This window comes from Myxine glutinosa, chromosome 11 (genome assembly GCF_964187855.1).
Source record: "Myxine glutinosa chromosome 11, kmMyxGlut1.1, whole genome shotgun sequence".
Classification (NCBI taxonomy): Eukaryota; Metazoa; Chordata; class Myxini; order Myxiniformes; family Myxinidae; genus Myxine; species Myxine glutinosa.
In genome coordinates, this window is record NC_136271.1 from 747,135 (window position 1) to 766,542 (window position 19,408).

General features: G+C 46.0%; 1 protein-coding gene across 2 annotated transcripts in view; it reads right to left on the reverse strand.

Annotated features, from left to right (window-relative positions):
- TC2N (tandem C2 domains, nuclear) overlaps positions 1–19,408 on the reverse strand; it is an 85,310-nt gene that overhangs the window by 43,098 nt on the left and 22,804 nt on the right. For both annotated transcript variants that reach the window (XM_078786327.1, XM_068130031.2), the window contains exons 3-5: positions 18,716–18,879; positions 9,016–9,091; positions 8,590–8,681 (exon numbers count right to left, since the gene is read on the reverse strand). In XM_078786327.1, coding sequence (XP_078642453.1) covers positions 8,590–8,681; positions 9,016–9,091; positions 18,716–18,879 — 332 coding nt within the window. The remainder of the gene's footprint in view (positions 1–8,589; positions 8,682–9,015; positions 9,092–18,715; positions 18,880–19,408) is intronic.

Here is a 19,408-nt window from a genome sequence, read left to right on the forward strand (position 1 = left end):
TTGGTAGAAGACAGAAAGCCCACCAACCTGCCTGCGGTGATTGAGTGAGTGAAAAGCCCTCGGTGTTAGCTTCATCGCGGGAGATTCCAATGATTCTGAAAGCTTTGGTTTCAACAGCGTGAAGGCGAGCCAGGTTTGAGGCAGGAGCACCGGCCCAGAGGGGAGAACAGTATTCCATTGAGCTGCGGATGAAAGCCTTGTATGTGGTGAGGAGCTCAGGTGTGCCAAGGAAGGACTTCGCACGAGGGAGGATGCCCAGTCGGCGACTGGCTTTGGAGGCCAGATTTTAAATGTGGTTTTCCCAGGAAGGATCATGGCAGATAGTGAGACCCAAAAGCTTGAGTGACAGAACTTCTTGGAGAGGATTATTCAGAAAGTGGATGGGAGGGTTGTCCAGTCGGTCTTTTTGGAGAGACATAGTAAGAGTGTGAGATTTGTCAGGATTGAAAGACATGTTCCACTTGTTTGCCCAGTCTGTGATTATGTCCAGGTCTGCAGACAGTGAGGAGGCTGCAGACTGCCGATCTGAGGGATGAGGAATGGAGCGGCAGAGAGTGGAGTCATCAGCAAAGAGATAGAGAGGATTTTCAAGAGAGTCAGAGAGATCATTGATGAAGACCAGAAAAATCACAGGGCCCATAACACTGCCTTGGGGAACTCCAGCCTGAACAGGAAGGGGAGGTGAGAGAAACCGATTCAGGGCCACACGTTGATTATGATTAGAGAGGAAGTCCGCAAGCCAAGCATGGAGATTTCCATGGATGCCATAGGAGGAGAGTTTGGTGAGAAGAGCGGGGTGCCAGACCGTATCGTAGGCATGTGATATGTCAAGGGAGACAGCTCTAATTTCCTGTTTGGCATTGAGGACCTCCATCCATTGTTGAGACAGCAGAAGCAGCATGTCTAGAGTAGAGTGACCTGGTCTGAAACCAAATTGATGATCAGAGATCAAGCCATTGGAGAAAAGAAAGGATTTGATATCCGAAGCAATGATGGATTCCATGACTTTGCTGATAATTGGGAGAAGGCTGATTGGTCTGTCGATGCAAGTATCTCTTTTTGCACCTTTTATGTGCAAAGCGGTGATGTTTGCTAATTTCCAAGGTGATGGCAGATGACCTTGAGCAAAAGAGAGGGTGAAGAGAACAGAGAGAGGGAGCGAAAGAGCGGCGGAGCAGGATTTTAGGACCGGTGGGCTGATGCCGTCAGGTCCAGTTGCAGAATCAGAGTCGAGGGTTGACAGAATCTTTTCCACCTTGTCAGGAGGAAAGGACACAGAGTCCAGGAACAGCTGGGTATGACTGGGTATGGTGGGTGCAGAGAGGGATGGGTTTGGGACACAAGATTTAGAGGCAAACACAGAGTTGAAGCATTCAGCTTTTTCAAGTGCGGAATCAGCTGTGTAGCTGTTTGAGATAAGCGAGGCGATGGAGGGGGAACAAACACCAGAAACAGATTTGACCAGACGCCACGAGGATTTGGAAGAGGGAGACAGATAAGAAAGTTCGGTCTTGAGAACGGAGAGATATTGTTTCCTGGTTCTCCTGAGGGTGGACACATACTTGTTTCGGGCTTTGTGAAAGGAAATGAGATTTCCTTCCGTTGGATTTGCTTTCCAGGAGGCGAAGGCAAGTTGTTTCTGGGCAACTGCCTCACCACAAGATTCTGTGTACAGTGGACGGGAGGAAGGGTATGACAACTGAAGGCGAGATGGGATAAATCTGTGCATGAGAGAGAGCAATTTACTTTGGAAGAATTCCCAGGATGAGTTGTTGTCAGAGGCGGTAGAGTTGGGAGACCAGTCCAGATGATTGATGGCTGCTTGAAGACCGTGCCAGTTGGGCTGAGTGAAATGCCAGACTTGTCGACGCTGAGAAGGCTCTCTGAGAATGGTCAGAGAGCTGTCCACTTTAACAAGCACATGATCAGATGAGCCGATTGGAGCAGAACAAGAGCAGCAGACATTTTCAGGGAAGTTAGTCATAACCAAGTCTCCAAGAGAAGATGCTCCGTGGCATGAGATCCGGGTCGGGAAATTGACAGATTGTGTCAGTCCCGATGAGTCGCAGAAGTCCTTTGCTGAGGAGCCATGGCTGGTGAGAGAGGTACCCACACCCAGCCAACTGGCATGGTGACAATTGCAATCAACACATATGAGGAAGAGAGAGTTGGGATGAGTGGATAGAAGTTGCTCCATATTATCAGACAGCGAGATGTAGATGGAGTCATCACTGTTTGGTGGATGGGACAACACACATATATATATATTTTTTTGTATCCAAGATCGAGGCTCGTGAAAGAGCTAACATTAATCACACAAAAAGTCAAACCGACACATGAAACACAAAAAATAAGGGGAGCGGTAGACAAGATGGGGAGAGAGGGGGAAGGACACAAACACAACATTTGAGAGCAGGGACATCGGGAGAAATGTGGGAGGGGGAGGGCTTGGGGGGAGGTGGGAGAGGTATAAAACATATAAACACTGCAAGGACTTCCAGGAAAGAAGTTGGAATTTCAAAAAAAAAAAAAGTGTATCTGGGGTGAATTAGCGGGGGCAGAAAAGATTAAGGTTTTGGATGGGGGAAGATAAGAGATGTTGGTGAACAGCTGTTTTAAAGACCTGGAGGGAGGAGTGGGATTGAAGGGAGTGGGGGAGTTTGTTCCAGAGGCGGGAGAAAAGGGGAATGAAAGAGTGAAGTTGAGCAGGGAGCCTAGATTTTGGCTGTTTAACCATAAGAGGGTTGCAGGCAGATCTTGTGCGACTTGAAGGAATATTGGGGGGACAGAGCACAGAGAGAGCTGGGGGAGCAAGGCCGGAGAGGAGTCGGTAGAAGACAGAAAGACCACCAACCTGCCTGCGGTGAGTGAGTGAAAGACCCTTGGAGTTCATCGCAGGAGATTCCAATGATTCTGAAATGTGGGAGCGAAGGAGGAGCCGTAGCCAGAGGTACTCCTGGGGGTGAGGTGGAGAGAGGTGGGAGCGAAGGAGTAGGACATATGAACAAAAGGTGGGAGCGAAGGAGAAGCCATAGCCAGAGGTACTCCTGGGGGTGAGGTGGAGAGAGGGAAATGCAGGGCGAGTGAGGAAGAGAGTTTTTGATAAAGATAGCAACCCCACCGCCAGGACGAGGCTTAGGTCTATTATACCGGAGGAGGGAGTAACCCAGGAGAGATATTAAGGAATCAGAGACATCATGAAGGAGGAAAGTTTCTGTTAAGCAGATCAAGTCTGGTTTGTCAGAAGCAACCTGCATGGACAGATCAGTCAAATTTGAGCGAAGGCCCTGGATGTTTGAGGTCCATACCGTTAATGAAGAGGAAGGGGGAGCATCGGATACAGAACAGGGGGGGGGGGGTAGGGTAAGAGGTGGAAGAGGAAGAAGAGGTCGGGAGAGCTGTTGAAAGTGTGTCAGAGATTTCAGAATAGTTGGGAGAAAGGGAAGGATGCGGCGGACAAAAGGTTTGATGGTGATTGGGTGAGGCATAAAAAATATATAAAAAAAACACCTTTAGAGGCCATTTTTCCCCGCAAGCGGGGGTTGGCCTTTTTCGGGAACTGTGGTTGTTGTTGTTTTTCGGTCCCCTTTTTGAAGCAATGTTTTACGGCCGGATGCCCTTCCTGACGCCAACCCTTTTTGCCGCCTTTAACGACAAGCATGGAATTACCAGTGAACTGGTACTCAATTTGCCGACCTCGGAAGGATGACAGGCTGAGTCAACCCCCCTGGCGTTAATTCAGCGATTGACCGGGATTCGAACCCAGGATCCTAGGATCCTAAGCCGGCACCCTAGCCGCTAGCCCAACACCAGGGATCATGATTGGGTGAGGCATAGTGAGGTGTTATTTGAGGAGGTGCAGAGTGAGGTAGAAGGTTGGGGGAGATGGAGGTGAGAGATGGAAGGGGGAAGAAATGGGGAGGATGCTTTGAGGAGGAGGGGTGAGAGGGGGGAAATGGAGAAAAAATGAAGGTGGGGAGATTTAAAGGGGAGGGCGAGAGGGGAGTTTGAGGGTAGGGGTTAGGGGGTAGTTTAAGAGGGAAGGGGAAAGGGGGGGATTTGAAAGGGATGGGAGATGGGGGGGATTAGGAGGCGGGAGCTTAGGAGGGGAGGGACGAGGGGGAGTCTCAGTGGGGAGGGGTGCGGGTGGAGTTTTGGAGGGAAGGGGCGAGGGGGGAGATTTGAAAGGGATGGGTGATGGGGAAGATTGAGGGGAGGGACAAGGGGGGAGATTTGAAAGGAATGGGTGATGGGGAAGATTTGGAGGGGAGGAGTGAGATTGGATTTGAGAAAGTGTACGATTCATGGGTACGAAAGTGTAAGATTTTAGAAAGTGTACGTGTACGATTCACGATTAATGGGAAACGAACATTTATTGCAAAATGAGTTTCTTGTGACCTTCGAGTCAAAGATACGTTTAAGGATGCTGGAAGGGGGGATGGAGTGCAGGAGAGTTTATGGAATGTAGAAAAGAGGAACTGTAAGAGATGGAATTATTTTTTTTGGAATGAATAGATTTGGTGAGAAAGTCGAAAGCAACCTTTTAAAGAAGAAGAAGAAAAAGGTGTTATAATACAATACAGTACTACAGGGGAAAGTTTAAACATTTTAAAATTGAACAGTGAAAACTATCTGGGGAAATGGTGGTGAAACACGTGGTCGAAGAACGAACGAACAAATAAGAACAACGAATAAACGAATGAGAACGAATAAGAACAACGATTAAGAACAAAGAAGGAAATGTTTATTTTTTTTTGTTAAGATTTTAAACGAGGAAGTGTATGGGGTGAAAAGACTGGGAAAAACTGAGAACGAAAGTAAATGGACCACAATCGACATCAACACCTTGGGCCAGAACACGCAATTGCGTGCAATGAGCTGGGTTTTGAGGGTACCGAGGTGGCCCTCATGTAGCTTCCTGAGGGTTTCATGTTGTAAACTGGCAGGGATAAGGAGCTGGTCCCCCTTCCACATGACACCATCTTCAACACTCAGCTCATCGCGATAATTCCAGTATGGCCTCTGTTCACTGGGCAGTGGGCAGATCCTGATGCCTTTTCCGGCCATCGAGTCATGATGACTCTCCTGAGCGTGGTTAGGAGGGCATCCGCATCTGTGGCTTGCTGCACTTGTTGCGTCTTCTGATGGCTGAATTGGAGGTGCTCCACTTTCACGTCAAGCTGGATAGTTGGTGCTTACGTTGGTGCCAGCAAGCGAGACAGTCCATCGGCTAGGAGCATGTCTTTGCCAGCTTTGTACTTGATGCGTCTGTCATACACCTGAAGCCGCAGTAGCATCCGTTGCAGTCGAGGTGGGGCAGCAGTGAGGTTTTTCAAGCTGATCATTTCCAGGGGCTTGTGGTCACTGTCGACAATGAAGGGCCGACCGTATAGGTAAGTGTGGAAGCGTTCGCACCCAAACACGACGGCTAGCATCTTGTGCTCAATGCTGGCATACCGTTGCTCCACCTCGGAAAGGCTCTTTGACACGAAGGCGATGGGCTTATTATCTTGCATTAGATAAGCCCCAAGGCCTTTTGTGGAGGCATAGACCTGTAGTATTGTGGATTTGTGTGGGTCAAAGTAGGTTAGGCAGGTCTCCTGGCAGATGGCGTCCTTGACCTTTTGGAAAGCCTGGCTGTGGCTGGCTGTCCATTCTAGTTGCTCTGATTTCACCAGTTCCTGAAGGAGGGCTGTTAGATCAGACAGCTTTGGTATAAAGGGGCCCATGTACGTAATGATACCAAGTGCCTTGCAAAGTTCACATAGGTTTTTCGGGTCCGGTAAGCTCTTGATTGTGTGCACTTTTCCTGGGTCTGGGTGGGCACCTTGTTGGTCAAAGATGAGACCAAAAAAATGAATCTGTGGCTTTTTGATGCTGCACTTGTCGCTGTTGAACTGCAGGCCGAATCTGGCAGCTGTTTTCATGAGGTGGTGAAGGTTTCGGTCATGTTCTTGCTCCATTTTGCCGTAAACCGCAACATCATCAGCAATGCCGATGACACCTGGGCATTGCTCAATAAATTGATCCATCTTGGCTTGGAAGACATCCTGGGACATCACCAGTCCAAACGGCATTCGCCGGAAGCAATAACGATCATATGGCGAGTTGAAGGTCATGAGCAACTGAGAGGGAGGATCGAGCTTGATTGACCAGTACCCATTTTTGGCATCCAGCTTTGAGAAAACCATTGAGTCTGCAAACTTGTGTGTCAGCTCTTCAAGCGTGGGAGTATGGTGGTTGCACCTCTTGATGGCACGGTTCAGGTCCTTCGGGTCCAGGCAGAGCCTAAGTTTGCCGTTTGCTTTCCGTACGTAGGTGAGGCTACTGACCCAGTCTGGAGGCTCGTCGACCTTCCGTATGATGCCCTGTCTCAGCATTATGTCCAGTTCTGACCTTACTTCGTCTATCATCTGGGTGGGGCATCGACGTGGTACATGTATTACAGGGGGCACGTTGGGGTCTACCACGATGCAATACTGGCCTGGAAAGTTTCCGATGTTGTCAAATTGGTCCGGGTACGTGCCCAGCAGGTCGCCCAACACGTTAACTGGCTTGTCGCCTGTGCAGTTCTCCTTCACCGAGCAATGCAGGGTGAGAAGTTCAAGGTCCCTACAGGTGGGCAGACCAAGGATTGTGGGGCTAGTGGCCTTGACTATGAAGAACTCTGCATCGACCCACTGGGTATTCCTTTTCTTGCAGGGGACGACAAGGATGCCAAATTCCCGAATTTGCGAGCCATTGTTGGCCGTTAGTATTTGTTGGGGGTTTTCCTTAATATGGCCAGGTAGCGGCAGCCCAGAGGAGTCGACATTTTGGGGATGCATTTGTCTGTATATCCGAAGGGGCAAGGTATTTCCCTCTGCCCCAGTATCGACCTTGACTCTCAGGGAGTGAACACCAGCTTGGTCAGGTAGTGAAATGGTCAAGTCGGTGAAAATCTCTCGCCGGGAATCCATGGTCTGGCTGTGGATTTTGATGGTGGTGAAGCTCAACGTGTCGCAGTCCCCGTCGGGGTCTTCATCTCTCCCGAGGGTGTGGATGCGCTTTCGGGCGAAGGATTTGTGCCCCCTGGTGTCTGGGTGGGTTGTCTGCCGGACTTGTTCTTGCCTCGCTCTTGAGAGACAGACGGCCTTCCAGTGGTTTTGCTTTCCGCATACCTCACAGGTTGAGCCCCATGCTGGGCATCGGTGTCGGGGCTGGCTGGGGTGGATGCTGTCTTCCACAGAAACGGCACTCTTTTGGGTGGTATCCAATGGTATGGACAAAATTGGTTGCCTGTTGGGTCTGGGTAAACTGCTGCATGTGAGTGATAGAGGCCTCATGTTCCCGACTTATTTCCAGGGCTTGGTCCAGCGTGAGAGAGTCATCCTTCGCGAGGAGCTCTTTCTGTAGCTCCTGATAGTGTCCCCGCAATGAGCTGTTCTGTTATGCGCTCGTCTGCCTCGGGGTCTTGAACTTGCATTTGCTCGCTTGCTGGTGGCATCTGGGGATTAAATTGTCCATAGTTTCATCTTCGTCCTGCTTAAATCGCTGTAAGCAGAAACGAGCCACACAGTAATTTTCCTGGGGTTTCAGCTCAGCTTCAAAACGCTGCCAAACAATCGCTAGCGTCACGGTGTTCGGCCTTGTGCCGTCGGCGTTCTCAAGGCCCCACAAACTGTAGCGTCGCAGGCCTTCCTCACCTGATAGCAGGAGAATGTGGTCGACTTGTTTGTCACCTGCTACATCCTTCACAGAAAAGTACAGCTGGGTACGCTTTCTGAATAGCTCGAAGGCTTCACTGAGGTTGGCGCTGGTCCAATCCATGCGAGGCATCATGGGTGCGTCCGCCATTGTGAGCTTGGCTACGAATCCCTAGATGGGGTTCCAATCGGGTTCGTAGGTTAAGCCTTTCGCTGCCACCATGTAATAAGATGAATCCAAGTCTCAACTTAGGAGTTGACCAGTTTTAATGAACAGCACAGCAAGCCACGTCACTCGGCCTCGTATTTCTCAGCCCCCGCTCCTTCGCCTCGACCACGCCCTCCGCTCACATATTCATATGACAATCAGGACGTGTAAGCCAGAGTCAACAAGTGTAAGGTGTGCAAATGGGCATCCCATCTGCCAGCATACGGCGATGGATGTTAAAGATCCCACGGTGTCTTTCACGAAGAGTAGGCGAGCTATCGCCAGCGGCATGAACAAATTCCAAATCCCTGCCCCGACTTCCTATGTCAGAGTTGTGTCCCGACCTGATTGTAATATGAACCAAAGGAATCCTTTCGGCAGAAATGACGTTCTGTATGAAGCATCGTACATGATCTGTTCTGAGTTCTTATTCCCAGTATTCCTCAAAAACTCATATTTGGGAAGTTGCTAGTTTAGCATTTATAGAACGTGGAAGTGTAAATTTTGTTTTTATTGATTTTAGAAGAAAGCATAAATCTAACAAAAGCAATTATGTTTAACCAATCTCAATTCGAGAATGAATATATCCACTTAGTACAAATCTTGGTGGCCTCCATCACCTGTTGTGGTTGCCGATGATGTGAAGGTTTCCCCAAAATAACACATGGTTTTAAAAGAACAAACACCTGCTTTTACCTGTACGACTGTGATCCAGAGCTGCTGCATGGGCTCCTCAAACCGCAGCTTCACAGTGAGCGTCGCCGGTTCGGCATTCCCATCTTCCGCATCTGAATATCCAGGAAAAGAAACCCAAGATTCAATTTTGGGCACTTTGCAAAGTTACACCCAACTCTGGTCAGGAAGGGATGATTCGATAAACTCGATGGTCATTGCCACATTCATTTGAAAACTTCTGATGCTAAAGTATGTCAACCTTTTTTTTGTACCTCATTTGCATAACCGATGTTACTTTGTGACAACATTGTATCATAATCATCTTGAAGAACTCCCGAGTAGTAGTTACTCATGTTAGAGTTTGTCTTGTCCAGTATTTTGCATTCAAGACAATCTCCGTCATGAGCTTAGATGTAATAAAGGATGGCACCACACCACCCAGCTTACCCAAATAAAGAGAGCTGCCATACTGATCACTGTTTGCAGACAGAGAGCTGCTGATGCTCGACATAGAAGAATAAAGCTGCAGGAAGAAATAAAAAATAGAGATGGGAGGCAGAACACAAGTCGGATTACTGTGGATGTGAGCACTGGTTGCTGTGGAATCATCAACAACACCGAGGTAAACGGAAACTTGGTAGAACAATGCAGTCACGGTATCCACGTCTGGTCTCATTGAAAAGACAAAAATGTATTTGGTACATACATTAAAGCAAGTATGGTGTGTACAAGCAATAACACGATTGAAGGTAATCGGGAGCGTTATCCTCCTCCAAATGTTTGAGTCTTTCCTGGTTAAATGTTTTCCAAACTTTTTTGTACCTCCGCCACCGAAGGTGGATGGAGGTTATGTTTTCACCCCTTTTTCTTTGCTTGTCTATGAACAGAATATCTCAAAAGGTTGTGGACGAATTCGGATGAAAGTCGGTGGGGACAGGTTGGGTGTGTTGGATTAGATTTTGGTAAAAATCCGGATATGATTTTGTTTTTTTTAGGTGACTTCACCATTGAGGGATGGGGCCAAAAACGATACACAGTATAGCACTATATTTAAAAAAGTTGTGGACGAGTGATGACAAAACAAGTGTTACGGATTCGTCACTTCCGTTGTGGTGGTTTGCATCCACTGTAAATATTTCTGATTCCATGTACTATTATTGTTTTCAAAAGGTTTATTGTTCATGAACTGTTTTCAAAAGGTAAAAAAGTTAATGTTAAAAGAATTAGGAAACCGGATCGGGAACCGGACGACGAAGAGGAAGAAGAGGGAGAAAAAGGGCGGAGTGAGTGAGACGGACAAGAAGGAGCCGAGCTACTTGCGGTCTGGAGCGAACGTTGGCGAGCAAGAGTCACTAGCGAACTTTCGGGTTTCCGGGAAAGGGATTCCTGCGACAGAGTTGTCATCGCTGTGACCGATCACCCTGCGTGTCAGGTTTTTGGCGGTGGATTCCGAGGAGAATTATCACCGGGCCGTTACGTCTCAAGAACAGGTCGTCGGCCATTTTGACTCGCACAGGACTTGTGCTTCGCTCACGGTTTCGTCTCTTTTCGACCATTTTCACCGCATTCAGACGTCGATCTGGGGCGTGTGTGTGACGTGGCTTTTTGAAGGTTAATTCGTCCATACCCGAGGGTGTGATCTCTCAGTCGCCTGGAGGGCGCCTTTGGATTTCCCAGTCGCTTTGAGGGCGCCTGTGCCCCGCGTTGGCAGCGGGACTGTTCTTGCCATCCAAACGGGATTCTGGTCTCGATGGGACATCGTTCTGGTGATCGCTGGAGCACATCAACTTTGGCTTGGAGCCGGGAATAAGAGACCTTGGGCATGTTCTTGGTTCACTCATTGGAGCGCAGTGAGTTATATACAGTATTACAAAACTGATGGTACCATCATAGGATATTGATTGTACTTTTGATGACTATTATTATTGTACCGTTATTCTTGTGTGATCTTAATACAGTATTTGTTTGTGACTAACAATTGGGGTGGCTTCTCCATTGATCTTTGACATACAGAATAACACATTTTTTTGCCGTGACTCCTCTCGGGGCTCGGAGGTACGCCGTGACCAGGGGGTCGGGGAGGAGCACGTAACACTAGGTGGATGAGTTGATCAGGTGACAAAAACGAGCCAATTCGATTTTGGTTCAGGTCCGAATCCAGATGTTGGTTCATGTCCGAATCCAGATGTTGGTTCAGGTCCGAATCCAGATGTTGGTTCAGGTCCGAATCCAGATGTTGGTTCATGTCCGAATCCAGATGTTGGTTCATGTGTTGTCAGTGGGATACAAAACAATTTTTTCAACCTGAAGGAATGATCCGCTCCACCAAGTGACATTCCAGTTTTTACTGGATTTTTGTTTTTCAGCAAAAAATAAAATCAGCCAAATTGTCTGCTTGAGCCTTCATTTTATGACGTTTGCATATACGGTGGCAATGTTGCTCCACATAGCCCTCCACACTCTATACAAAATGGCCTGAGCGTATCTGTCTCTTTTCCGCACCATTGGAATTACTAGCGTGACTCGGCGAGCTCAGCGCACCTCGCTACACATCGTTTCAGAGGCACAGGCGTGTTTGACCATTTCAGTGTCGTCTTGGGTCTTCAGTGTCGTTTTGGGTCTTTAGGAGTATTTTGGGTCTTCAGGGGTCTTGGTGGTCTAAAGGGTCTTGGGGCATTTAAAGGGTTGTCAAAGGTCTGAGGGGTCTCCGCAGTCTGAACATAATTAAGAGTTCACGGACTGTGTTTTGGGTGTTAATTTTATTTGAAGAAGAAGAAGAAGACGATTTGGTCGCATATAAACAAACAAACAAATATAACCATGTACGTTTGCTCTGTTATAATAAGATTATGTTGTCTCCATTGGAGGGTTTGTGTCTGTTCACACTCCCCCTGCATTTTTGCTCCGTAAACCTTCTGGAATGAGAACAATCTGGCCACGAAAGCCTCTTACACAAGCAGTCGCAGTTCGCATACCTGATAAGGTCAATGCTGACGTCACAGGTGCTATAATGTCATGCTGTTAAAATGAGCCACCACCATCACATCGAACATTTGATCGTCATTGTGTGCATTCTTTCATTCACCTACTCATGCAGCAATTAATCAACAATGACAGCAACATTACCATGTTGTTTGCTGCTGACGGGCCTCTGGGAAAGGCTTAACGATGTGCCAAATGTACACCTGTAAAGAGTCAATCCATGGAGGTAGCTCAATGATATCACATTGGGTGCACAGGAGGGATAATCGAACTAACATTTGGAATGAACCTTCAACATGAGAATAAAAAATTGTGAAGCTGCTAATGGAAGCTGTCCTGGAAGTCCTTGGTCTCCTTGTGTTTTATATCTCTCCCCCCCTCCCCCCAAGCCCTCTCCCTCCCACACTTCTCCCTGCTCTCAAATGTTGTGTTTGTGTGCTTCCCCTTCTCTCCCCATCTTGTCTTCCGCTCCCTCTTTTTGTATATTTTGTTTGTCTGGTTGATTTGTTTGTGAAATAAATGTTAGCTCTTTCACGAGCCTCGATTCAGTATACAAAAAAAAAAAAAATGGCGCCAACGAGGCTCGTCTCTCCCCGATAAAATAGCACATTGCCAGAATGTTCCCGAAAAGCTTCGGCAACACAGAACGTACTGTTTCCATGAGGAGAGAGAAGTAGTAGATCGGTAGATAATGTTATATTAAATGAAACAAAATCTTCATGAAAATATAATTTTAACAACCTCTCGCAGATCACACAAATGTTAGAACGGTAGCAAATAGCATTAACCACATTGAACGTAACATAGAACATAGCAAACATCACTAAAACATGCAAGGACATCAATAAACATGCAAACACATTACTAGAACATGCAAACACATCACTACAACATGCAAACACATACGTACAACATGCAAACACATACCTACAACATGCAAGCAAATCACTAAAACATGCAAACACATTACTAGAACATGCAAACACATTACTAGAACATGCAAACACATTACTGCAACATGCAAACACATACCTACAACATGCAAACACATACCTACAACATGCAAGCAAATCACTAAAACATGCAAACACATTACTAGAACATGCAAACACATCACTAGAACATGCAAACACATTACTGCAACATGCAAACACATACCTACAACATGCAAACACATACCTACAACATGCAAGCAAATCACTAAAACATGCAAACACATCACTACAACATGCAAACACATACGTACAACATGCAAACACATGCCTACAACATGCAAGCAAATCACGAAAACATGCAAACACATTACTAGAACATGCAAACACATTACTAGAACATGCAAGCAAATCACTACAACATGCAAACACATTACTAGAACATGCAAACACATTACTAGAACATGCAAACACATTACTAGAACATTCAAACACATTACTAGAACATGCAAACACATTACTAGAACATGCAAACACATCACTGGAACATGCAAACACATTACTAGAACATGCAAACACATACCTACAACATGCAAACACATACCTACAACATGCAAACAAATCACTAAAACATCCAAACACATTACTAGAACATGCAAACACATTACTAGAACATGCAAACACATTAATAGAACATGCAAACACATTACTAGAACATGCAAACACATTACTAGAACATGCAAACACATTACTAGAACATGCAAGCAAATCACTAAAACATTCAAGCAAATCACTAAACATGCAAACACATTATGAGTACATGCCAACACATTACGAGAACATGCAATTGCAAACACATCACTAAAACATGCAAGCACATCACTAAAACATGCAAGCACATCACTAAAACATGCAAGCACATCACTAAAACATGCAAGCACATCACTAAAACATGCAAGCACATCACTAAAACAAGCAAAAATATCACTAAACATGCAAACATATCACTAAACATGCAAACATATCACTCCCCATATCACTGTTGCTATGCAGGGTGAGAGTGTGTCAGCCATTCTTTATATGTTGGTATGCAGGGTGAGTGTGTCAGCCATTCTTTATATGTTGGTATGCACAGCTCCAGTGTGTCAGCCATTCTTTATATATTGGTATGCAGGGCTAGAGTGTGTCAGCCATTCTTTATATGCTGGTATGCAGCGCTAGAGTGTGTCAGCCATTCTTTATATATTGGTATGCAGGGCTGGAGTGTGTCAGCCTTTCTTTATCTGCTGGTATGCAGGGCTAGAGTGTGTCAGCCATTCTTTATATGTTGGTATGCAGGGCTGCAATGTGTCAGCCATTCTTTATATGTTGGTATGCAGGGCTGCAATGTGTCAGCCATTCTTTATATGTTGGTATGCAGGGCTAGAGTGTGTCAGCCATTCTTTATATGTTGGTATGCAGGGCTGCAATGTGTCAGCCATTCTTTATATGTTGGTATGCAGGGCTAGAGTGTGTCAGCCATTCTTTATATGTTGGTATGCAGGGCTGCAATGTGTCAGCCATTCTTTATATGCTGGTATGCAGGGCTAGAGTGTGTCAGCCATTCTTTATATATTGTTATGCAGGGCTGGAGTGTGTCAGCCATTCTTTATATGCTGGTATGCAGCGCTAGAGTGTGTCAGCCATTCTTTATATATTGGTATGCAGGGCTGGAGTGTGTCAGCCTTTCTTTATCTGCTGGTATGCAGGGCTAGAGTGTGTCAGCCATTCTTTATATGTTGGTATGCAGGGCTGCAATGTGTCAGCCATTCTTTATATGTTGGTATGCAGGGCTGCAATGTGTCAGCCATTCTTTATATGTTGGTATGCAGGGCTAGAGTGTGTCAGCCATTCTTTATATGTTGGTATGCAGGGCTGCAATGTGTCAGCCATTCTTTATATGTTGGTATGCAGGGCTAGAGTGTGTCAGCCATTCTTTATATGTTGGTATGCAGGGCTGCAATGTGTCAGCCATTCTTTATATGCTGGTATGCAGGGCTAGAGTGTGTCAGCCATTCTTTATATATTGGTATGCAGGGCTAGAGTGTGTCAGCCATTCTTTATATATTAGTATGCTGGGCTAGAGTGTGTCAGCCATTCTTTATATGCTGGTATGCAGGGCTAGAGTGTGTCAGCCATTCTTTATATGCCGGTATGCAGGGCTAGAGTGTGTCAGCCATTCTTTATATGTTGGTATGCTGGGCTAGAGTGTGTCAGCCATTCTTTATATGCTGGTATGCAGGGCTAGAGTGTGTCAGCCATTCTTTATATATTAGTATGCTGGGCTAGAGTGTGTCAGCCATTCTTTATATGCTGGTATGCAGGGCTAGAGTGTGTCAGCCATTCTTTATATGCTGGTATGCAGGGCGAGAGTGTATCAGCCATTCTTTATATATTAGTATGCTGGGCTAGAGTGTGTCAGCCATTCTTTATATGTTGGTATGCTGGGCTAGAGTGTGTCAGCCATTCTTTATATGCTGGTATGCAGGGCGAGAGTGTATCAGCCATTCTTTATATATTAGTATGCAGGGCTAGAGTGTGTCAGCCATTCTTTATATGTTGGTATGCTGGGCTAGAGTGTGTCAGCCATTCTTTATATGCTGGTATGCAGGGCGAGAGTGTATCAGCCATTCTTTATATATTAGTATGCTGGGCTAGAGTGTGTCAGCCATTCTTTATATGCTGGTATGCAGGGCTAGAGTGTGTCAGCCATTCTTTATATGCCGGTATGCAGGGCTAGAGTGTGTCAGCCATTCTTTATATGTTGGTATGCTGGGCTAGAGTGTGTCAGCCATTCTTTATATGCTGGTATGCAGGGCTAGAGTGTGTCAGCCATTCTTTATAAGTTGGTATGCAGGGCTAGAGTGTGTCAGCCATTCTTTATATGCTGGTATGCAGGGCTAGAGTGTGTCAGCCATTCTTTATATGTTGGTATGCAGGGCTGCAATGTGTCAGCCATTCTTTATATGCTGGTATGCAGGGCTGGAGTGTGTCAGCCATTCTTTATATGCTGGTATGCAGGGCTAGATTGTGTCAGCCATTCTTTATATGTTGGTATGCAGGGCTAGATTGTGTCAGCCATTCTTTATATGTTGGTATGCTAGGCTAGAGTGTGTCAGCCATTCTTTATATGTTGGTATGCTAGGCTAGAGTGTGTCAGCCATTCATTTATATGTTGGTATGCTAGGCTAGAGTGTGTCAGCCATTCTTTATATGCCGGTATGCAGGGCTAGAGTGTGTCAGCCATTCTTTATATGCTGGTATGCAGGGCTAGAATGTGTCAGCCATTCTTTACATGCTGGTATGCAGGGCTAGAGTGTGTCAGCCATTCTTTATATGCTGGTATGCAGGGCTAGATTGTGTCAGCCATTCTTTATATGCTGGTATGCAGGGCTAGATTGTGTCAACCATTCTTTATATGCTGGTATGCAGGGCTAGATTGTGTCAGCCATTCTTTATATGCTGGTATGCAGGGCTAGAATGTGTCAGCCATTCTTTATATGCTGGTATGCTGGGCTAGAGTGTGTCAGCCATTCTTTATATTCTGGTATGCAGGGCTAGAGTGTGTCAGCCATTCTTTATATGCCGGTATGCAGGGCTAGAGTGTGTCAGCCATTCTTTATATGTTGGTATGCTGGGCTAGAGTGTGTCAGCCATTCTTTATATGCTGGTATGCAGGGCTAGAGTGTGTCAGCCATTCTTTATAAGTTGGTATGCAGGGCTAAAGTGTGTCAGCCATTCTTTATATGTTGGTATGCAGAGCTAGAGTGTGTCAGCCATTCTTTATATATTGGTATGCTAGGCTAGAGTGTGTCAGCCATTCTTTATATGTTGGTATGCAGGGCTAGAGTGTGTCAGCCATTCTTTATATGCTGGTATGCAGGGCTAGATTGTGTCAGCCATTCTTTATATGCTGGTATGCAGGGCTAGATTGTGTCAGCCATTCTTTATATGCTGGTATGCAGGGCTAGATTGTGTCAGCCATTCTTTAAATGTTGGTATGCAGAGCTAGAGTGTGTCAGCCATTCTTTATATGTTGGTATGCAGAGCTAGAGTGTGTCAGCCATTCTTTATATGTTGGTATGCTAGGCTAGAGTGTGTCAGCCATTCTTTATATGCTGGTATGCAGGGCTAGATTGTGTCAGCCATTCTTTATATGTTGGTATGCTGGGCTAGAGTGTCAGCCATTCTTTAAATGTTGGTATGCAGAGCTAGAGTGTGTCAGCCATTCTTTATATGTTGGTATGCTAGGCTAGAGTGTGTCAGCCATTCTTTAAATGCTGGTATGCAGGGCTAGATTGTGTCAGCCATTCTTTATATGTTGGTATGCTGGGCTAGAGTGTGTCAGCCATTCTTTATATGTTGGTATGCAGGGCTAGAGTGTGTCAGCCATTCTTTATATGCTGGTATGCAGGGCTAGAGTGTGTCAGCCATTCTTTAAATGCTGGTATGCAGGGCTAGATTGTGTCAGCCATTCTTTATATGTTGGTATGCTGGGCTAGAGTGTGTCAGCCATTCTTTATATGTTGGTATGCAGGGCTAGAGTGTGTCAGCCATTCTTTATATGCTGGTATGCTGGGCTAGAGTGTGTCAGCCATTCTTTAAATGCTGGTATGCAGGGCTAGATTGTGTCAGCCATTCTTTATATGCTGGTATGCAGGGCTAGAGTGTGTCAGCCATTCTTTATATGCTGGTATGCAGGGCTAGAGTGTGTCAGCCATTCTTTAAATGCTGGTATGCAGGGCTAGATTGTGTCAGCCATTCTTTAAATGCTGGTATGCAGGGCTAGATTGTGTCAGCCATTCTTTATATGCTGGTATGCAGGGCTAGAGTGTGTCAGCCATTCTTTAAATGCTGGTATGCAGGGCTAGATTGTGTCAGCCATTCTTTATATGTTGGTATGCTGGGCTAGAGTGTGTCAGCCATTCTTTATATGTTGGTATGCAGGGCTAGAGTGTGTCAGCCATTCTTTATATGTTGGTATGCAGGGCTAGATTGTGTCAGCTATTCTTTATATGCTGGTATGCTGGGCTAGAGTGTGTCAGCCATTCTTTATATGTTGGTATGCAGGGCTAGAGTGTGTCAGCCATTCTTTATATGTTGGTATGCAGGGCTAGATTGTGTCAGCCATTCTTTATATGCTGGTATGCTAGGCTAGAGTGTGTCAGCCATTCTTTATATGCTGGTATGCAGGGCGAGTGTGTCAGCCATTCTTTATATATTGGTATGCAGGGCTAGAGTGTGTCAGCCATTCTTTATATGCTGGTATGCTGGGCTAGAGTGTGTCAGCCATTCTTTATATGTTGGTATGCTGGGCTAGAGTGTGTCAGCCATTCTTTATATGTTGGTATGCAGGGCTAGAGTGTGTCAGCCATTCTTTATATGTTGGTATGCAGGGCTAGAGTGTGTCAGCCATTCTTTATATGTTGGTATGCTGGGCTAGAGTGTGTCAGCCATTCTTTATATGTTGGTATGCAGGGCTCGAGTGTGTCAGCCATTCTTTATATGCTGGTATGCAGGGCTAGAGTGTGTCAGCCATTCTTTATAAGTTGGTATGCAGGGCTAGAGTGTGTCAGCCATTCTTTATATGTTGGTATGCTGGGCTAGAGTGTGTCAGCCATTCTTTATATGTTGGTATGCAGGGCTAGAGTGTGTCAGCCATTCTTTATATGCTGGTATGCTGGGCTAGAGTGTGTCAGCCATTCTTTATAAGTTGGTATGCAGGGCTAGAGTGTGTCAGCCATTCTTTATATGCTGGTATGCTGGGCTAGAGTGTGTCAGCCATTCTTTATATGTTGGTATGCTGGGCTAGAGTGTGTCAGCCATTCTTTATATGTTGGTATGCAGGGCTAGAGTGTGTCAGCCATTCTTTATATGCTGGTATGCTGGGCTAGAGTGTGTCAGCCATTCTTTATATGTTGGTATGCTGGGCTAGAGTGTGTCAGCCATTCTTTATATGTTGGTATGCAGGGCTAGAGTGTGTCAGCCATTCTTTATATGTTGGTATGCAGGGCTAGAGTGTGTCAGCCATTCTTTATATGTTGGTATGCTGGGCTAGAGTGTGTCAGCCATTCTTTATATGTTGGTATGCAGGGCTAGAGTGTGTCAGCCATTCTTTATATGTTGGTATGCTGGGCTAGAGTGTGTCAGCCATTCTTTATATGTTGGTATGCAGGGCTAGAGTGTGTCGTTACCTCTGATTTCGACAACGAGCATTCGCTGTGTATGGAAGAATGCCGGTTGTGAATGGGAGATGTCCTCCTGCTGGAAAAGGATGTCCTGTCGCTGCCGCAGGCTGGGACATCAATGGCCCGTGCACCGCCATTCTGAGCTTTATATTTCTGCGCAGTTTCACTCTCTATGAACAAATGACAAAAGTGTGATGCTTAGATTAGGGTACCAAAATTGATCGTTTTATTATGCAACGGATTGCTTGTACTCGGCGGAGAGAAGATCCGATTTGGTTTCCAAGATAGGTGAGGGCGAGACTACCAGAGGTAAGCTGTAGCACGTGCCCTTTTGTGGTTTGTTTTCAACGTATCCAATCACGTGACTGTTGTCGCGAAGGGTGCACTAACCGGAAGTGACGTGATTCCGCGGGTGCCGATTCGGATATATTTCGCCAATCATTCCCACCCCCTCCACGCATACCATCTATAACAATCAGCTTTTCTTTGTTGAAAATATATGTTGCTTCACTGAGCATCACAGGTACAAAATGTGTATTTTCCAGTGAAACGGATGCTGCTGCAAAGGAAGAGGACGCAAGTTCGAAGCTTTGTTTACCCGTTTCGGCACAATGCAAATACTTCAACACTTCTACCAAGTACTCGACATGAAGGAAAACATTGTGGCGAAGTGAATGTTCTGAATAATTTGAAGATACA